Here is a 22,773-nt window from a genome sequence, read left to right as displayed (position 1 = left end):
GAAACAGTTACTGATTTACAAAAAGTGATTCTCAATATAAATACAGGTTAAGACTATTTACCTTTTTATAATGAAGAGATTTTTTATAACAAAAAAGTATAACCGACTCCAAAAAAATAAAAAAATAACGAACAATGGAACCGACTACAAAACCCTTGAAATTATTTTTCTGGGTACCTACTAGCTTAAAGTCGGTGCCTCAGCACGAGCCAGCAGGAATGGCACAATAGTCGTCTACCTCACCTACATACTATGGGTTTCAATCCATCCTGCTGGGTTGTGCTAAATCAGCGACTTCGAGCTAGTAGGTACCTAGAAAAATATTTTCAAGGGTTTTGTAGTCGGTTCCATTTTTCGTTATTTTTTTATTTTTTTGGAGTCGGTTTTACTTTTTTGATAAAAAGTTCTTTATTTCTCAATTTTTAGTGATTCGTAGCCAAAGTACATCTCACAACGATTCGTTTGAGCCCAAACACGACTTAGTTATGTTGTTTTATGACAGAGTTCCGTTGCCTACCTTCCGGCTTCAGCATCAGATCAGGTCGAAAGAATCATTAACTTAAAGCTCCTTCTTAGTCGCTTATCTATGTATATTTATTATGATCGTTTATAGACGAGCGAGCATTACTTAGCTTTGACGAGTTCCATTGGTCATCTACGGTCTTCTTCATTCAGGTCGTTTACCAAATGATACTTTATGAATGTAAATGCTTATCTTAATGCTCAAAATGCCAAAATCGCCATAGGTGTACCTATAAAATTTTAGGTTTGCCCTCGATTTCCCTAGGCACCCATCATCAGATTTGGATTTGGTGACAATGAAACCACCTCAGAAAATTACCCTTTCGAATAAAAAAATAATTTTGAAAATCGGTCCACAATTGACTAAGTAATCAGTGAAAATACATAAAAAAATACAGAAATTGGAACATAGAACCTCCTCCTTTTTTGAAGTCAGTTAAAAATGAAATATATCTACATCAATAAGACAAAATGAAACTGCATGCAAAATTGTAACTAGGCATTGATTTACTAATTAACGTAACTTTAAGGGTTAAAAGTGGTTTCTTACCTTAATTTTATTATGCGATCTAAAAATGAGGTGTTTATTTATTAGTGTCTTTTGAATTTAATATTCTAATCAATAATAATTAATTTAATATTGTCTAACTTGCGATAGATTACAATTAGATTCTATGAGCGTATACTTAACTCACAGTATAAGCTACTAATATATAGCTTGATTATAATGATATATATATATATAAGGATGTTTGGGCAGAAGACGCATGCTTCATCAGGCATATAATCCATTAGGCACGGGTTTATAACCAACACCCACGGTAAAAGGGTGTTATTTAAGGGTTGCTTTAATAAAATAATCTTAAAAGTCTTTGAACTATGAGATATATAAGATAGTATACTGAATATAAAGATATAAATATTCTCAGAAAGCATAATATAAAGCGGATCCAGGAAGTATTGATCATGAACATGAGTGATATAAATTTTTCATAACATTACCTTGATAAACAGGGCATTCTTTGATTTGGCGGCCCCCATGCAGTTACCATAGAAACATAATACCTACAGCGCGTGGCTCAGTTCTCAGTAGTACAAACTAGTCGAACAACAACATATCTACGCATTTTTAACAGTATAGTAAATTTCAAAACTTTCTAATTAAATATTGAATCAGATTCTAACAATTAGTAAATATAATTAGCATAGAATAACACTGAACACTCTAGGAGTATTAACTAGTAGTTTTCAACTATTTGACAAACATTGGCATTAGTTATAGGTACGCAAAGATCAACCTCAACAAGGACGAATTATCACAGGTGGATGAAGCGATATACAAGCAGGAACTCTAATATAAAATTTGCTAATTACTTCAACTTCTTATTTATTTATATTGTATTGGAAACAAGGACGATACACAACAAATTTCACTCGTTATAGGCCGCTAAATTGACTTCACTCCGCCACGAGATATGTTATAAAAAGTTAACTTCACAACAGTTCAAACAGTCTATTAAGATTATTGTTAAAATCACAAGAATGAAATTTCAGTAACAGTGCGTAGCGTAGAGAACACGATGCCAATTTTCTTTGTCCGTGCACTTGACAGCAAAAGCTTGGTATTGACACAAACAAAACGTCTGAGTTTACGGTTTAAAATTCTTTTGCGCGACATTCGATTCGGTCTATATGGAGGCGCGTGTGAGCTTTGGAGGCCGTTGATAGGGCTCGTCCATTGTGTTGCACTTTACAAGTGTAGCTAACCTCAAAATATTATTTTTGATGCTACGTTCAGGACACAATTGGAGTGCCTGAAGCGCAGGGCCGCACGTCGGCCGCGGCGCGCAGACTCGGCCGGCCGCCGAGCCCGTCCGACACCCGGCAGCCTTCGCTATTCCGCGAACCGAGCCAACCATCTCCGCAATCCTCCCTCTGAATAACGCGGGGCAACCTTGGCTTGCTTGTATTAATATTATTTTAGCTCGTTGAGACGTAGCGTTTTTTTTTATTCGACTGGATGGCAAACGAGCAAGTGGGTCTCCTAATGGTAAGAGATCACCACCGCCCATAAACATCTGCAACACCAGGGGCATTGCAGATTCGTTGCCAACCTAAAGGCTTAAGATGTGATACCTCAAGTGCCAGTAATTTCACCGGCTGTCTTACTCTCCACGCCGAAACACAATAGTGCAAGAACAAACGTTTTATTTGCGGACAAACATTTTTTATTTACAATTCAAGTATACAGGGTGAAACTTTGAACGTGAACAAAAATTAGTATTTTATGCTCAGTTAATGTTGGACAATATAATGCATATAAATTTTTCAGACTATTTTGAACAAATGAGTTACCATTTTTTGAAAATATTCTGAAAAAAAATTGCGATTTCTATAAATTGTTCAAATTAAATTACGAAGTCAATGTATGGAAACCTGAAATTTGATTCAACAAATTTCAACAAATGGGTCAATGCATTATATTGTACAGCATTAACTGAGTATGAACACTATTTTTTGTTCACGTTTAAAGTTTCACCCTGTATTATTACAATTAAAAATGTATTTATTTTATTTTATTTTATTTTATTTATTTATTTATTGTGAATCAAACAGTCATATACATATATTCATTACAGGTTAACTTAGTAAATATGTAGACCTATAGTTTCCAAAAAAAAAACCAGGTATATGTTATAGACCACGAATTGCGGAGCATTATAACCTGTTAGTTATAATACACATAATACTGCTGTTGAATTTAGTTACAGTTGCCGTTACATAATATAACTACTTTCTAAATACACTTTTTATTGAGTTTGATGAACAGTTAAATATATCTATATCAACCAATTTATTATTTTTATTATAAAGTGCACAGACGCGCTTCACAAACATATTCTTTGCATAGCATGTTACTAATTGGGATAGAAAATAGATGCTTATCACGACATTGGCGTTGTCTCGTACGTGGTATTTTGATTTGAATATCTTGAAGTAGGCTAGGGGCATCGAGAAGATTGTTCATAATTTTTTACAATAGAACAGAGTCAATACAGTCTCTCCGACATTCAAGGGATTGTAATTTATGCCGATTTAAAGATTCTGTGTAATCTTTATATACCTTACCACTTTTAAAATCAAGGTATTTTACAAATATTTTTTGAAGTTTTTCAATCCTATTTATATGCACATAATAATAAGGTTTCCATACGGAGCATGCGAACTCAAGCCGACTACGTACATAACTATTATATAGTATTTTGAGCGTCAACGGGTTTCTAAAGGGTTTACTAACTCGCAAAATTATGCTTATTGCCTAAAAGATTTACCTAAAATGTGATCAAGATGTGGCACAAATGACAATTTATCGTCCATAACTATACCTAGATCACGGATCTCCTTCACTCTTGTCAAATCCTTATTGCATAACTTGTAGCTGAAGAGAAGCAATTTTTTTTCCTTGAAAAAGTTATTATGTTACATTTATCTGCATTTAAAAATAGATTGTTCTCTCTACAAAAGATTTCAAAATTGTCAAGATCACTGTAATAATTCACAATCAGCATAACAACGAATAACCCTGTAGATTTTTGCATCATCTGCGTAAAGAAGTACATTAGAGTGGGAAAATGATTTTACGATATCGTTTACGTACAATGTAAATAATAATGAGCCCAAATGAGACCCCTGAGGGACACCAGATCTAATTTTTTTACTAACAGAAGTAAAACCCGCGACCACTACTGATTGTGTACGATTTTCCACATACGATTTTACCCAGCGAAACAAATCCCCGTGTATACCGAGTTCCCAAAGCTTGGTTAATAAGGTATGATGACAAATTTTATCAAAAGCTTTCGCGAAATCTGTATACACAGCGTCCACAGAGAAACCGTCATCCATAGCTTTCAGTACAAAGCTGGTAAAATTCAATAAATTGGTATCAACTGAGCGACCTTTATAAAAACCGTGTTGATTGGGCACAATGTGATGCCGTACTACGCTAGCTAATTGATCAGTGTCAATTTTTTCAAGCAGTTTGCCAAACTGACATAATTTGGATACAGGCCTATATAATACAGGCCAAAATAGAATTAACTTGTTGACATGCTTCCTTATTGATTTAAACAACAAGGTATAGTTGCTATTTTACTTCATGGCTATAAATAATTATCTACGTGAAAATCTAGCGACAAATAAAATGTGGGCAGACCTAAGAAACAATTGCGCGATGAATTATCATAATAACCACCTGGATTTGCAAAGCAATTATAGTAGCAAAGAGGATTGGTAAATCAGATATAATTGAGAACAGCTTATCATGTCGTATTAGCGTGCCCTTTCAATATAATAGTTAAATGAGCAACTAGATTAGGTTTACGAAAATTGTATGATATTTGATATTATTACAATAAGTTAAGGTTTGCCTTGGACGAAATAAGAACTTAAGTCATACGATACGGTTGATTTAAATTATTTCGATCAGCACTGGAAATTGCTAGCCTCGAAGAATGTACCAAATGTATTAAATAACTTTGATTAAGGTAAAGTTTGAGGTAGGGAGATTAAATAGCATAGTAGTTTCGTGTTGAAACAATATTAAAACAGGTGGTTAGATCCTAAATTTTATCGATATAATTTACTCTAAAGCTGGTGAAGATTAGAAGCAAAGTGAGATTCCATTAGAAGGTAATGATTAGCTACCGACGCTTAGGCGTTGCAACTTTCAATATAATTACAACGTAAAATATTCCGAAATATTTTAGTAGATGGTTGAGTTAAGTTAATTGACCAACCCGTCCATATTTTCAGGATTTTTTATTGTGGTCAACAATGTTTCCATACATTGACTGATGTTCAAAGTGTACCTAATTACGAGTATTGTGTCATCATCATCATCATCATCATCCCAGCCTATATGCGTCCCACTGCTGGGCACAGGCCTCCTCTCAGAACAAGAGGGCTTGGGCCGTAGTTCCCGCGCGGGCCCAGTGCGTATTGTGTCAAAGTAACTAAATATAGTTTCATTAAAAAATCCAATAATATAGTGGTTTGTCTAAGTGAGGTCTTAAAACGCGAGTTTGGCGTGGGTAGCGATATGAGCCGCATGCGAATATCGCTATTAAAGACGCCACGAGTGTTTTAAGACCAAAGTTATGCAATACAATACTTTTTCTACGACTAGTTTTAAATCATCATTATCAGGCTAAAGACTTCCATTTCTACACACATCTGACCATTCAACACAGTATGAAATGAAATATGAATGAATGAAGCGAATTACGTTTCCCGCCAATTCCGGGAATGAAACTTGACATAATGATTTTGTTTATGGTTAGTTTTTTTTTATTCGCACTAACTTGCCATTGGTGCGATCACTTCTAATACTTTTATGACAAACAACAATTGAAATTAATGGAAAATGCTCAATTTAGGATTAAACATAGGTACCTAGGAAAATATAATATTATATACAAAATATGGATACAAAATTATATTTTTGAACAATTATTGATTACGATTGGTTTTTGGAGTCTTTGTATTTTTTATTTCATCTTCAAATTTGTTACTTTTACGGGTATCCCGTGAAACCATATCGAAAATACAAACTGAGACACTGCTGCAGTGCTGCTGCTTAAGTAGAGCAGTAGATAAAAAAGCAACCTGAGATACGAGTATGTATGCATAAGAAAAATTCGTTTCTAGATTCCTGTCCAGCGGTGGTGTAGGGGTTATAGCACGCAGCACGGATTGCTGAGGACCTGGGTTAGATTCCCAGCGCTGGTATTATTTTTCTGGTTTTTCTGTGCATCCATGTCTCAGTTTGTATTTTCGATAATTATTGATTAGTAACTGAATAAAAATGTTGTGATATAATTTCAATGTAATGTTGGTAATACTGTATTTATTCAAAATAGAGGTAAGGAATCCTACATTTAAAAAGTTAACTGTCAAAGAAAGGTCATTTAACTGTATTATTATGAATTTCAAAGCAATTAAAAAGCATCCATAAGTGTGATTTTATGAGCCATAGAGTCATAGACTTTTTCCTGGATATATTATGTTTATCATTAGATTCGTGTTCGTGTACCTTTAATTGCCAAATAAAAGTACAGGAGTAGAAATAGTACATTGTGTATTAAGGGGCGTAAGAAGGGGATTACTAACGAGAATAACGCCGGAGGCGGAGGGCTTTTATTGACCCGAGTTTGTAATCCCGTTATGGCCCGTGATACACACAATGATTTTCATCACATTGCGAGGAAAAAATAAAAAATAAAATATTTTGTGTCCAAACACTTCACAGCTCAGCAAATGAAAGACCCTAAGAAAACAACTGAATAAAATATGGCTACCCGCCAATACAACAGAGGGCGACTACAAAATTCGAAAAACGATTTTCGCTCATTCTCGTTTTAAATAATATTAGCGTCAGGAAAACGATATGAACTTTTTTTTCGAGTCGTCTACCATAGATAATACTAAGAACCGTGTTTGTTTAGTTTAGAATTCGAATGATCTTACGGCCAGATTATTCCAACATGCTAAAAAATATTTAAGTACTAAAATTATTGTAAAACATTTTAATATAAATTTAAAATATAAAAATAACGATGTTTCATGAAGCGTGGCAAATTTTTATGGTGTAAAATTAGGTTATTTAAAAAAAAATGCTGCTAAAATTTATTCCTTACATCTGTCCATTGTAAAGGTTGCCTGGAAGAGATCGCTCTGAAGCGATAAGGCCGCCTATTGCTTACCTTAGAAAATCTTTATGTATATACCTGTGTATTCTGTACTGCTTACCGTGTTGGTGTGCAATAAAGAGTTATTGTATTGTATTATATTGTTATAGCTAAGTTTTAAAGATGTAAATAAAACGTTGGCTGACTTGAAACCTCCTTAGTCTGAAATGACGTACCTACTAACTTTTTAAAACTTGTTTTTAATTAGGTTAACTAAAATTATCAGGCAAAGGTTCGACGCGTTCAGCCACTGCGACAAATGAAAGGTGGAAATCATTAAAATCAGAGGTAATTATTACAGTTTATAATAATTACAATTAATTTTGCAAATTCATAACTTGGTTTTGTATACTTACACATTTTTCTACGTATAAGTCGATATTTTTTATTTTTGACATTTTAACTCTTTGCTTGACAAGAATGACATTTCCGCGCGTGTATCGAATGACGTTTTTTAACACAGTAGCGAAAAAAAAGAGATGCTGAAAAGAATAAAAAGACAGTCAATTTTAAGTAATTCTTAATGTTAAATCATTTTTTGTTTTCATCTTAGCTACTATTAGCATTAAATACTTCGACCACAAGGTAGAAGCCCGATATTTCTAAGAAAGTTCAAGAAAAAAGGCCATAACATCTTTTTCTGAGAACGACTTCGCTTTATGTTCCGTTTTCCAGTTCACAAAATATTCATAAACAGCAATGATATTTATGTTTAAGTTTTTCCGATAAAGCACTCAAAATTGCGGCCTTCTCACATATATTATTATGTCTGGCGGTGTTCAATCCATTTCAAACTCAGATTCACACATTTTACACAAGCTTTTTGAAAACTTTAAACTTTACAAAAGACAGCTAAACAAAGTAAGTTTGAATTTTAGCAGTGAAATTTATAGACAAATTAAAGGCTTTTTTTTGCTTTTAAACTTGCATTCGTAATTTATAAGGCAAGGATTTTGCTCTTCAGCAAACTCAATGAAAGTTTTTTTTTTCAAATACATATTTTATAAGAAAGAAACCATTTTATAATCCATACTATCCATACTAATATTATAAATGCGAAAGTAACTCTGTCTGTCTGTCTGTCTGTCTGTTACTCTTTCACGCAAAAACGCTGAACCGATTTGGATGAAATTTGGTACAGAGATAGAATAGACCATGGGAAAGAACATAGGCTATCTTTTATCGCGAAAAAAAGGCTTTAAGGGGTTGAAATAGGGGGTGAAAGTTTATATGGTGGAAGTTCGTCGCTGTTGGAAATAAAACCATGAAACTTGGCATTTAGGCACTTAATAAGAAATAAGTCGGTATGTGTTTTAGTTTTTTTGAAAATTCCATCTGTGAGGGGATGAAATAGGGGATGAAAGCTCATATGGAAGGTCGTCATTATCGAAGATAAATCGATGTTTCTTTATGAAACTTGGTATTTGGGCACGTGATAAGAGATAAATAATTGTTTTTTTAAATTCTTCTTCTTCTTAAAACCGGTTAAAATCGACTCGAACTCGCGCGTCAAGGGTTCCGTGCATGGATATTTATGAATATCAAGTGTTAGCAGAGCCAAGCTCATAAGCAAAATGTACGCAATGTGGGGTCATTTTACATGGCTTATTAACATAGACAGTCAAACATGAAAAATTATGATTTTCAGATTTTTCTTACTTATTTTGCTATAAAGGGAATAAAATTTGCTATAAGAGCTTCCTTTATACAAAATTTCAAGTTTCTAGGACAGCCGAAAGTACCCTATAACTTTTTTTGAGTTTAGGGTTTTAATTTCAACTCGATAAATACTCCGCACGTTTACGGGATAAAGGGTCTGGACAGACAGACGGACGGACGGACAGCAAAGTCATCCTATAAGAGTTCCATTTTTTTCCTTTTGAGGTACGGAACCCTAAAAAACATTTGTTCCGGCTCTTTTCAAATTTCGTCATTTTTCATACCTACTTGAAAATATGGGGATGAAAGTTCGTAAGGAATTCCAAACAAATTTACTATAAATATAGAAATATGTGTAGCAATGCTTAGTAAGAATGCCGTCTTAATTATAATCCTACCCTCCTAACTTACAATACAGGACGTAAGATGTCAAGAGCTCACTATGAAGAATTAGTCCTTTTGTGTTGGCAGGATAGAATACTTATGTTTTACCAAAGAATGGAAGAACAAAAAAAATTAGTTTAGATATAAAGCAATGTATTATAATAGGTTATTTTCAGTAAACCGTAGAAGTTTCTATGTGTTATTATTGGCAGAATAGGTACCCTAAATAAATTAAATACTTTCCAAAGTTACTATTCCACGCGGACGAAGTCGCGGGCAAAAGCTAGTAATATAATAGTTTACCATTATTACCCTAGTATCACTGTGTTCGATTATTTGTGTATAAAAATATTTAAATTGTATAAAAATAAAAACTGCTGTTGCCTTTAGAAACTTAATAAACATGCTTGCAGTAGGAAAAACGCCTCCACTTTGACGGGCGTTTCGGCAGCTGTTCCGTTGTATTCGGACACCTATTAAGAACTGTTTTTCAAAATTATAATTAGAAAATAATAATAATACTACTCGCTTATTTCTGCTGTACAATAAAGAGTAGTTGTATTGTATTGTATACTTATAATATTGAAGAGGCAAGTAATAAAATATAAAATATGTATATTGTCATATTTTTGCATTAATAGGTAATAGGTTTTAAGTTTTATGACGTCTTGGTACAAACTATTTAACATTATAACTTCTTCGGTAAGTAGGTAATCATGAATTGGAACAAGCACAAATTTAAAAAAATTGGAAAAGTAAAAAGAACCAGTGCGCAAAAACGAACTTTGCACACGCTAAACAGCCAAAAAGGGAACTTTTTGAGCAACTGTATTGAAATAGTTATTTGTGCAACAAGAGAGCAAAGTTGTTTTTTCTTGCGAGTGTTGATTTTGAATCCCGAGTAAGCGAAGGAGTCTATAATTGAATCACGAGCGTCAGCGAGTGATTCTAGGTTAGAATCCTGAGAGCAGCAAGGGATTCAAATACACGAGATGCAAAAAAACTTTGGTCTCGTGTGACACATTCAATTTTTCACCTCAGCAACGAGAACATAATTTAAATGTAACATAAGAATAAAACCACATATACCTGCCTGTTTACAAAACAAACACATTTTTTTACATAGAATCCGATTATTAAGAAACAAATATAATAATCACATTTAAAACCATAAAAAGTATCCAGTAGATACAATACAAATCTCATACTCATAACATGCATTGTAAGAACTTCTTGTACTAATTTTTATAAATGTTATTAAACCTTTAAAAATGAATTTTATTAAGATTTACAAATTAAATTATATATTACATAAACATAAATAAATTTTTTAAATATATTGACCCGGATAACTCACGTCTTAAATCGAGTTTAGCTTGACATGTTTCATGTTCAAAATAAATAGATTTGTTAAAAATTCATTCAATTTAACAAATATTTATTTCAACTGTAGAGGCAGTATACGGAATTCTTTTATAAAATAAAAACAAGAGAAGCGGCTTTCGTGCAACGAGGTTGCATACTTTATTAAAAGATCGGGAAAAATTACATTTTGGAAATATTTCGTTGTCATGTAATTTATTAGCTATCGATATATTTTTAACTAGCTTTTACCCGCGGCTTCGCACGCGTAAACTATTCGGTCTGGTAGTTGCAATTGAAATTTTCGGGATTTTACAAAATTCCCTGGAAATTTCCAAAATTTATATCGTGTCTTCATTGAGTTGTGTTGTGAATAACTGTACAAAATTCAAGACTCTAAACCCAGTGCTAAAATTTAAAAAAAAAACCCTATCCAAATTCAAATTTATATCATTTATTCAGTAAATAGGCCGCAATGGGCACTTTTACACGTCATTTTTTTAAATACCAGCACTTTCGTAAAGACCATCATTGCCAAGAAGAATGCGCCGCAAGAAGCTTGGCAGAAAGTCATTTTTTCAAAATAAAATAAGTACAAAAAAATACTAAAAACTACAGTAAGTATACAATTAAAAAAATACAAAATAATAATAACAATAATACACGGATGTATGGGGTCCCTTAGTTACAAAACTATCCCGTGGAAATATCGGGATAAAAAGTAGCGTATGTGTTATTCCAGACGTCAGGCTACCTACATAACAAATTTCATGCCTCTAAGCCCAGTGGTTGTTATTTCGAGATTTTATCCCTATCCCGTGGGAATATCGGAATAAAAAGTAGCCTATGTGTTATTCCAGAGGTCCAGCTACCTACATACCAAATTTCATGGCTCTAAGCCCAGTGGTTGTTATTTCGAGATTTTATCCCTAGTTATCCCGTGGGAATATCGGGTCAAAACTCACTTAAGTGTTATTCCAGATGTCCAGTTACCTACATAACAAATTTCATGCCTCTAAGCCCAGTGGTTGTTATTTCGAGATTTTATCCCTATCCCGTGGGAATATCGGAATAAAAAGTAGCCTATGTGTTATTCCAGAGGTCCAGCTACCTACATACCAAATCTCATGGCTCTAAGCCCAGTGGTTGTTATTTCGAGATTTTATCCCTAGTTATCCCGTGGGAATATCGGGTCAAAAACTCACTTAAGTGTTATTCCAGATGTCCAGTTACCTACATACCAAATTTCATGACTCTAAGCCCAGCGGTTATTATTTCGAGATTTTATCCCTATCTCGTAGGAATATCGGAATAAAAAGTAGCCTATGTGTTTATTCAGAAGTCAGCTACTACATACTAAATTTCATGGCTCAAAGCCAGCGGTTGTTATTTAAAGATTTTATCCCTAGGTATCCCGTGGGAATATCGGGTCAAAAAGTCACCTATGTTTATTCCAGACGTCCAACTACCTACATACCAAATTTCATGACTCTAAGCCTAGCGGTTGTTATTTCGAGATTTTATCCCTATCCCGTGGGAATATCGGGATAAAAAGTATCCTATGTTTTTAATCCAGGTTATAAACTAACTTTCCGCCAAATTTTCATCCAAATCCGTCCAGCCGTTTAAGCGTGAAAAAGTAACAAACATACTCACTCACACACTCACTCACTCACTCACAAACTTTCACATTTATATATATTAGTAGGATACCAAAAATTGAATTTAAGATTGTAATCATCACATTTGATCTTATCTCTCGCTTTTTTCGTGTTGAAGTGAAATGACAGATCAAAGTATAGTTCAAATCCTCTTTGGTTCAAATATTTGGAATTCAGTGAGTTGAGTAGACAAAACACTGTAGGTACTCATCATTTAAAAAAAATAATTAAAAAGTTACTTTGTCTCACGGAGTGAGCAAAATGCGATTTTGCTCACTGATTTTTCATAGCAAAACCTGCCTGTTTGAGGTGAAAAATCTTTTTTTGACATTCTTATTTAAAAATCTCATATAGTTCTCGTAATATTGTTACTCGTTTATCGTATACCGAAATAGTTCCACGCATTTAAAATAAAGGCATGATATGGTGATAATGATAAGGGAGGAATTTTTATTATTTTTTTATGGACCCACGTGCTTATCAAAGCTCCTACTATTACGCCAATGTTCTAAAAAGGCGCCTCTTGGTCTGCATAAAGGTCTGGAAGATATGGTTCATACAATCACAAAACCAACTTAGAATGGGTCCTCAGTAAATCAGAGACCTTTGCATAAAAGATTACTTACCATTTCTTTACACGCGAGCTCTTCGGAATTCGTTATATACCTCAGCAATCTATTATGTTTATATCGTGATATCTTTCAGAGCCAATTCCTCAAATATTTTTCTCAAGTTCAATTTCCCCGACTTGGGAGTTTAATATTATCCGACATTCCTTACAAGTGGGCCTATCCTTCTTCACGGAAAATTATTTAACGTTGGAGCAGGTTTTATTATTCTTGCCATTAGGTAATTTGATAATAATATACTTATCAAGTGTACAATAAAAAAGGAAATCAAATAATAATGTGAATAGCCCGTTGACAAGTACCGAGCACGAAGACTTAATTATATCCGACTCGTTATTTATAGCCAAATGACGTAATCGTCTCCATAATTTATGCTTCTCTAAAAAATAAAGAGGTGAGTTTGTGCGTCCATTTGTTTGTTTGCATTTAAGGATAGTTTTTGAAGCTACTGAAGCGATCCTAAACATGCATCACTTTAGAACGACTTGTTTGTTAATTCCTTTTATATTGTATTCAGAACTATTAGAACAAGGTTTAAAGGAAAGAAAAGGTATGAAGCAAAGTTGGGAAAAAAATATCCTCCAGAAAATTTGGTCTCAAATTTTTCATTACTAGTACAAACCGTGCCAGCAGCTAAGTATTAACATACATGTATACAAATGCTTACCTCACTAGACGTCAGATAGCAGATCCTGGAGTCGGTGCTATCGATGGAGGCCTGCTGCACGATCCCATAACGAGAAGACTCGCGGTCGCTTGTGTATTCGGAGCGCACGCTGTCTTGACGATCGAACACGCCCCTAGAAGTAAAAGAAAACCTATAATGTGGAAAAAAGATAATTGCGAGCTCCATTTTCATTTTGGAGAATGGAAATCTATAGAAATTAAAATATTAAACCCAGGTAAGGTTATGAGGTAAAACATCAATTAATTATTTATGATGTTTGTGAAGATTGCCATTTATTTTAAAGGACGGTCTGGACAATATCAATTCGTGTAAATGAAATAAAGTATGTACATATAGGGATAGTCATTTGCTCTGTTTTATGACCGTTGCAAATTTATTTCTAGGGTAAAATGCATAATGGATAAGGTAGTTTTGTTCATTCAGAGCACTTATCGATAAAGAAGAAAAAAGGCCTTAAGACCTATGATATTAGGTACTAGGTCCCAAACTTGATGTTTAAATATGTCACTTTAGTGTCGTTAAGTAAAAATATTATATAAACGTTATACCACAGGTTATACGATCCTGTTCTCAACTTGCAGGGTTTTAATCACTGTAAAAAGCTTTTGCGAACATTACACCTCGTGATTTTAATTCCCAAAGGAATATATTTTCCGAGTTCTGTGTTTGCACTATCTAGAAATTGGTTTGAGTGAATAAAACCATTCTGAATGAAAGTTCCAACAGTGACGTTCTGGCGTCTGGCTTTAGGACGGGTAAGTTAAGATTATTTGATTAACTAAACTGAAACTAAAGAACATGCTCTTCAGACTACTAAAACTGAGCTGTAAGTCTTTGCTAAGAAATTAATTTTTGTACATCGTTTTACTTACCTACAGTGCAACCTCGATATAAAAAATCGGAAGGGAACAAGTATATATTCGTTATATCAAGTAATTTGTTAAACTGAGGTTTGTTATATTGAGGTAAGGTTGGTCTAAAATTTGTTAATTAGAGGTATTTAAACTTTTTTTTGGTGGTTATCAAGAGGTTGCTCGTAAAAAACGTTAAAAAGCGGTTTAGAGTTGACAAAATTCGTTAATTAAAGGTATTGACATTTTTTTGACGCTTGAACATTCGTTATAAAGAGGTTGATCGTAAAAAAAAAACATAATGTAAAGTTGTATTTTACATTGACTCTTATGGACAATTCAAGGGTATTAACAAAAATTTGTTAAATCGAGGAAGTCGTTATATCGAGGTTCGTTATTATTAAGGTTGCACTGTAATAGGTACTGAACTGTTATTGGGCGTGTAGGTATGTAAAATTCCTTTGCAAGTCAAAATATAAAACAACAAAAAACATGAAATATTATTAAAAATTACAAGGCTTCTGGCGGGCCATGTCGATCATAAGCGATGAGAAAATTATACCTTACTTTGTATAAGTTTTTCATACAATTTGTTACGAACTTGAAAACCATTATTTCCCCAAAAGTGCTGTTTCAGCTAGGTAGATCGAATTTCGTATTTTGAATTAGGTAATTTCGTAACGCGTAGATCCGGGCGGATCGAATGACTGAACGGAAAAGTTTGTAAACTTCGTATATTCGTACGGGGATTTTTTTTCTAACAGGCTGCGAAAATGTCGCTTCTCTTCCGTTATAACATGACATAAAGATGTTGATAAAGTTTATCAGAGCAGTTCTAGCCAAGTGAAGAAACATTTATGAGCTCGCACCAAAATGTGTAGCGATTGAACGCAGTTTAGATTTATCTTTTAGACATTGATATAATATTTTTCAATTTATAGTTTCCTTGGATGTATTTGCGTGCAATTTTCCTTAATTACCCTATATAAAATTTATTACCTAAATTGGCATTTTCACATCAAAGCGTAAATTTTCTCATTTGAGAAAAGTGAATGACACTTCTAGGCGAAATCGTCCACATGTAAGTATGCTTAGTTATTTAAAGAGTTTGAAAGTGAACAATTTGTAGTCAAAATACCACCAACGGGACCTATCACGCTAACACACACGAGTAATATTTACCTCGATGTTGCGGCTACATTGCAGTGGCCGTGAGTCTACTCGTGCTATTTTGACTATGAGTGAAAATCACGAAAGTTTAAAACGTTCAACAATTTGTTACAGCCTAATGATCAGTAATGTCCTGCGGAGACCCATCGGATTAATTTATTTATCATAGTCTCGCACACAAAAGATAAGAGCGAGTAATAACTAATGGGGCGAGAGTGGAGAGTACATTTGTCCGCTAACGACGGGCTGCGAGCGATAGATAAATTAACGGTTTATCCGAGTTTTCGGTTTAACTACCACCATAGTTTCCGAATGAGTATTCTATTCAATTTTCTAAACAAATGAAATCACGTTGACGTGTCTGAAAGGGTACTTAGATTACATTGTACTGTACGCATTAATCATTGTTTATGGTGGGTTTAAGCGCCTTTGCCTCAGTCAGTTATAAACTTGTCCTGAACAAGAATGTAAATTATTAATAAAATCTTTTCTTGCTACTTTTTTTATTAAGTCATTTACGACATAGCGTGGTTAAACACGATAAATCGACCTAATATTTCGCAGTAATATTGAAATCAAAATGATGCTTTACAAAGTGTTATTTTTTAACTAATCAATTTATTTCGACTTATCGGATTTAACCACGCCACTTTTACGACTCTTTGTGTAATATAATGGAGTCTTTAAATTAAACAAAATGAATTCAATTTATACCGCGGTTTGCACAGAAGTGTGCATTTAATGATTTCAGTTAAGTATATACCTACCCTTTGTTAACAAATGAAGATGAACTCTTTCAAGAAATTGATCTGATTTTGAGGACAATGGTTGGCAAAATTGGTTCGTATATCATAAAGGTCCACACAAAGCGGGCGTCTCTTTCGTATCCACATCGGTTGTTGAGATGGGCTCTCATTGAATGATCGACCGACTCCATTATATCCATAGTAGTAGTGTTCGTAGGTCGAGTATATTGAATACCGTTTAGTTTTCATTTAGGCACGTAGGTACGTTTCGTTAGGTACTTTTTCTATTCATTTGTTACATTCTTTTGAATAGTCAATTAATTAAAATGAATTGTGAGTTGTTATGTCTTTTGCTATTCCAAGACGTTCCGTTCATCATCCCAGCCTATATACGTCCCACTGCTGGGCACAGGCCTCCTCTCAGAACAAGAGGGCTTGGGCCATAGTTCCCACGCGGGCCCAGTGCGGATTGGGAACTTCACACACACCATTGAATTGCTTCGCAGATTTGTGTAGGTTTCCTCACGATGTTTTCCTTCACCGCAAAGCTCGTGGTAAATTTCAAATGTAATTCCGCACATGAATTTCGAAAAACTCAGAGGTGCGAGCCGGGGTTTGAACCCACGACCCTCTGCTTGAGAGGCGATAGGTCAAACCACTAGGCCACCACGGCTTCTTATTATATTATGTATAATGCACACAAATTATCTTTATATCAGTGAAACGTTTCTAGGTTTCCACACCACATAAGAAAAATTGGAACCCTTACCCCAATCATATAGGATCACTCTTGTGTCTGTTTGTCCATCAGTTATAGCCGATTTACTCGGAAACTACTGGACCGATTCAGTAGTGATATGCATTATGTAAGTCGGTGACCTAAAGAAGAACGTGTAACGTCAATAAATAAATTTAAAATTGAGGTCAGTTTCGAGGGGTACTTAAATTAGAAAATTAATCTAGTTTAATTACATTTTCGTTGCCTATCTTTTTTTGATTTCTGAAAAAAAAACACTATCCGCCACCAGCAATTGCTGGCTTCATACTCGTTGTATAGAACGGATTCGCAAGCTAGGCATTAATGTACTATTTGTACAGCTACGCCCACGTGTAGCCGTTTCGATGATATGTAAGCATACCAAGAGTTTGCTCTGTAAACTCTGAAAAGTTGCGAGAAGTAGGTAAATTATGTTCTTATACTTCGAGATTTACAAGATTTTTTTAATCATCCGAGTTTTTTCAGCCAGATCGCTAGATTAGTGTTGCAGAACATTGTATTTATTATACGATTCTATGATTTAAAATGTACTTAAAAAAAAAAAAAATCGGGATGTTAATACTAGTCACATAATTTTAATCATCTATTAACTGTTTAGAACAGAAAGCAACACTTGAACACCCAAATGACACAACCGAAAGAATTTACAGAACTGAACGGCAATTTTGCCACTGTATCCGCCCGTCCGTCCAGGCGCATTTGACAAGAACTGCGTGCCTGAAAACACGAAACTTAGTGCGCTCTGTAATAAGCAACGCCAGTCAAACCGCTATTACGAGACGTTATTATTACATAGCATAATACCTAGTACCTATCAACTGTGTCGCGAATAAAATGTAGGTATTTTGAAAATTAACGAATGTACGAAAACATTTGTCAGCCACAATTAAAAAAAGTAGAAAAAAGATTTACAATGGTGCTTTTTAGAACTTACAGAATTATTTTTTTAATCGCCTTTATATTTAGGTAGGTACATCACGACTTTGTTCAACGAGTTGTTCGCTCATCTCATCTCCAAAATTTGTTAAAGTTCCGCCAAGTAAATTATGACCCTGTTTTTCGAGATCGTATGCTACGTAATATACCTAGTGTTGATGTCGGTATGTCATTATTACATTACATAAGTGAAAGAAGTCGTATAAGTTCCATTTTTCCGCCAGTTTTGCGGTTTACTTGATGGTGTTTACCGCACGCCCGCATTTCACAGTTTTCCCTAACTTTCCCTCAAGGAGTTACATTCACAAATAAGTATGTACGAGTTGTGGTTGTGCTAACTGCCAGTTATATAACGCTATACATAAAATAACCTAACCATAAAAAAAAACAATTTTAATACAAGTTTTTTTGCTGAATGTAGTTTTTGTTGACTGTACTTGCATTGTCACCCAAACTACATTTGCACACCAAATTTCAAGCTGATGCTATAAGCCGTTGAAGAGTTCTGTCCTGCGGAGACGATCCTGGCTGGACTACCAGGATGTCACTACTAGATTATTGTATTGTCAGGTGATTTACATACGTATTCCAAATTTCAAGTCAATTTGACTACTGGAAGCTGGTCAAATTTAACTTGCAAGATTTGATTACAGACACACACACAGACCGACAACGGGACAGGTGAAACTAAATAAAAGCTTGTAATAAGCCATAACGATACGGCCTTGTGTTTTGTGTTATTGTTACGGCGTCGGTAGATATACATATTTACTAAGGTGAGGGAGGCTAAGTTCTTGAGGTTATGATTATGTTATGATTAAGAGAGACCTACAAATTTGTACGGATGTTTTTTTTATTTACGTACGGATGTTTTAAAATTTGTAGGTATCTATGAATATCCAGTGATAGCAGCCCTGCTTCTAAGCAAATTATACAACGTCTCTTATTTAATGACTATCTTTTTTAATGACTGGATGTTTTGATTGCGTTGATTAGGAGTTTGATTTTCTCTGTTTTAAGACCTGAGTATTGGATATTAATTTCAGATTCATACCTTCACGCGTTTCTAAGAAAAGGGCCTTGACAGATGAACAGAAAGACGGACAACAAAGTGATCCTATAAGGGTTATGTTTTCTCCTTTTGAGGTACGGAACCTTAAAAATAGGCGAAACAAAACCCTCTGCGTAACTGACCCTTCTTCCATCATAACTACCCCATCTACAGATGTAGTCATCGAGTAAACACGAAAACCACGACTTCTTATGAAGACGACTTCATTATCATATTACACGACTGACGAGCTTATGTCCATTAATATAGAACTTTATGTCAATCATTTAACACGATAGTTGATTGATACCGAGTCTCAGTTTCCAAATTCCTACGATTACAAAACCTTAAAAAAAAAAAAATATATATCATGGGACATTTGACACCAATTGACCTAGTCCCAAACTAAGCAAAGCTTGTACTATGGATACTAGGCAACGGATAAACATACTTATATAGATAAATACATACTTAAATACATATTAAACATCCAAGACCCGAGAACAAACATTCGTGTTATTCACACAAATATCTGCCCCGGCCGGGATTCGAACCCAGGACCTCAAACTTCGTAGTCAGGTTCTCTAACCACTTAGCCATCCGGTCGTCGACCTTGCTTTCTATGTCTATGACCTACAAAATCTTACCTCTGTTCAAAGCTATCTGCTCGATTGCTTCTATATCCGGAGTCGTTCAAGCTTCCTTCATGCCGCAAGCTTGGCAGGGAGTCCCAGGGGGAGCGGCGCGGGCCAGGTTGGGGGGCGCCCCGCCACCCGTCCGAGTGCCGGTACCACGCCGCACGCGCCGATTCGCCGATGCAGGATGCGCACCGTGATGCACTTACAAAACTGGACAAAAGAAAGAACTAATTGAACTAACTTGAACTAAACTGACATAGATGGAACATAATTATCAGGCAAAATACTTCCGGATCGTTTCCATCGTAGTATTCGCTAATCCTGCCGCCAAGCAGTAGTACTGGCGCTGCTGTGTTTCGGCGCGGAGAGTGAGATAACTGGTGAAATTACCGGCACATGAAATATTCTATGTTAGTCATCTAGTTTGGAAACGCATCTGAGATCTTCAGATGTTGGGTGATGGTATTCACTTACTATTAGATGAGCCACTTGCTCTTTTGAAACATATTAATGAAATATTATGATATGTTGTGATATAGCGTGAAAGAAACCCAGTCAAAGGAATTTAAAATAAATATGAAAAATGATTTTTATTTTGGTTTAAGTGACAAGACAAACACGACAGTTAATAACAAACAATTGGTAAGAAAACAACCATAGACTTCAATACTTTCCCTCACTTTAGAAAATAAATAGTCGCGCACATTGGTCACTTTGCATTTTAAATAGTTAGGTACACTGTAAGGGATGTTTCTTCTTTTAAGGATTTTCCATTTCCATTTGTGTAAAACCACTAGTCTCAATGCATGACATAGAGACGAAAACGTTGGACGAGGCAGTGCCTTCGTGAGAACATGTGCCACCTGATATGCTGTGCCGATTCTCTCAACTTCTATAGTGCCTTCAGAAACCAGTTCTCTTACATAGAAGTGTCGTATGCGGATGTGCTTGGTTCGCTTGTGAAACTCGGGATTGTGGGCAAGCCGCACAGCGGAATAACGGCAGACAACTCCAGTAGTGGATCGTGCAGTTTCTCGGTCTCCACTATGGTCTGCATAGCTAAATCCTTCTAGCATGCCGGGTAAACATCGTGCTTTATATTTTATTCCATGAGAACATGTGCCTTTAATGTAACGTAGAATACGCTTCACTTTAAGCCAATCCTCTTTGGACGGGGATTCTAGTTTTCTTGAGCCAACTCCCACAGCATAGGCTATGTCCGGACGTGTTCCTACCATGAGATATGCTAGAGCGCCAACAGCTTCTCGATATGGAAAAACTACCACTTCCTCGGTTTCAGCTTTCCCTGAACTTGAAGGTTCCTTTTCCATCGGTGTTGTATTCCTTGTTCATCTTTGCATAAGCTTCTTGGTTTATTATAATTTAACCACCTTCTTCTCTTTCAATCTGCAAACCTAAGTAATGAGACGCAGGCTTCGTAGTAATCTGCAGTCTTTGCTTTAAGTGATAAAGCAACGTATTGGCGAGGTCTTCATCTGTAGCAGCTACTAATCCATCATCTACGTACAGCGTGATGAGTAGCTTCTTGCCATTTACTTGCATGGTATTAAGGCAGCAGTCGGCTTCACACTGCTTAAAGTCCATATCTAATAAAAATATTTTCAAAGCATGAATTCCAACACCTTGGAGCTTGCTTTAGACCGTATAGGCTTCGATTGAGCTTCCAGACTTTTGATGATCCATCATTATATCCTTCAGGTTGTACGTAAATTTCTTCTTTTCAATTTCCACTCAGGAACGCAGTACGGACATCAAACTGAACAAGGTGTAAGCTTTAATGTGCACTGACACTCGGTACAGCTCTGATTGTTGCTAGGCGGGAAACCGGACTAAAAGTTTGATCATAGTCTTGACCTTTTCTTTGTTTGAACCCTTTTACGAAAAGCCGGCCTTTATACTTGTCAACGGAGCCATCTGGGTTCTTTTTAATACGCAGCACCCATTTGCAGTAGAGGGCTTTTCTACCTTCTGGTAACATGCAAGGCGTAAAAACTTTCGAGTTCTTTCAGTGATTTCATTTCGCTGTTCATAGCTTTATGACATTCTTCACTATCGTCTCGCTTCATTGCATCTGAAAAATTTGATGGATACGTTTCTGTAACAAGAACAGATTCATTAAATCTTTCAGGTCGCTTAATTTTGCTACGGTCGCGCCAATTATAACGCGGCGGCGGTGGCGTCGCTCATGGCTAAGGCAATGACTGGTCAGCATCATGAAATTCTTCCTCTTCAGGATCGTCGCCATCATCTATATGTTCGCGATCTTCCAGCGGACTATGAACAATGTCTCCTGTTGGAACTTGTTCTGTTAATTCTCCCTCGAAAGTTTGTTCACGATCGTTGGAATATCTGTCGTAACTTGCAGATTCAGTCGTGACAGGATTTTCGCATATTTCTGATGTAGCCGACTTGTTACTTTCAACTTTATTTTGCAACGGCATTTGCATAATGTACTCCCTCGTGTCTGTGGCGATTTCTTCAGATGCAGGTGCATTATCATTGACGGCAAGAGGCTTCTCATCAAAAATTACATCACGGGAACGGACGAGTGTGTTTCTCTTTCCATCAGTAATCCAAATGCGATTACAACCTTCGTCATAACCAACGAGTCTGCCTTTGATAGCTTTTTTATCAAGCTTCTTCCGCTTTTGCTTCGGTACATGTACGTACGCAGTACAACCTATAATTCGGAGGTGCTTTATTATAGGACCGGTATCTGACGAGGAGTTTGTAGGACCGGTTCTATTAAGGATGTACGCCGCTGTATTTATAAGTTCAGCCCTTATTTCTTGAGGCATAGCTTCGTGTGCATACATCATAGATCTCGCTGTCTCTACAGAGTTCTATTTTCTCTCTCACTTGATCCATTTTGCCCAATTCCATGCGAGTTTAGAATATTTCGAACTAACTTATTGTCAAATTCGCCTT

General features: G+C 35.4%; 1 protein-coding gene across 1 annotated transcript in view; it reads right to left on the bottom strand.

Moving 5' to 3' along the window:
- sif (guanine nucleotide exchange factor still life) overlaps nt 1-22,773 on the bottom strand; it is a 165,487-nt gene that overhangs the window by 89,806 nt on the left and 52,908 nt on the right. The window contains 2 exon segments of the mRNA XM_074095344.1: nt 13,634-13,766; nt 19,834-20,034. Of these exon segments, the coding sequence (XP_073951445.1) occupies nt 13,634-13,766; nt 19,834-20,034 (334 nt within the window).

This window comes from Choristoneura fumiferana, chromosome 12 (genome assembly GCF_025370935.1).
Source record: "Choristoneura fumiferana chromosome 12, NRCan_CFum_1, whole genome shotgun sequence".
Classification (NCBI taxonomy): Eukaryota; Metazoa; Arthropoda; class Insecta; order Lepidoptera; family Tortricidae; genus Choristoneura; species Choristoneura fumiferana.
The sequence above is the reverse complement of the archived record's forward strand: the minus strand, read 5'-3'. Positions and strand labels throughout refer to the sequence as shown.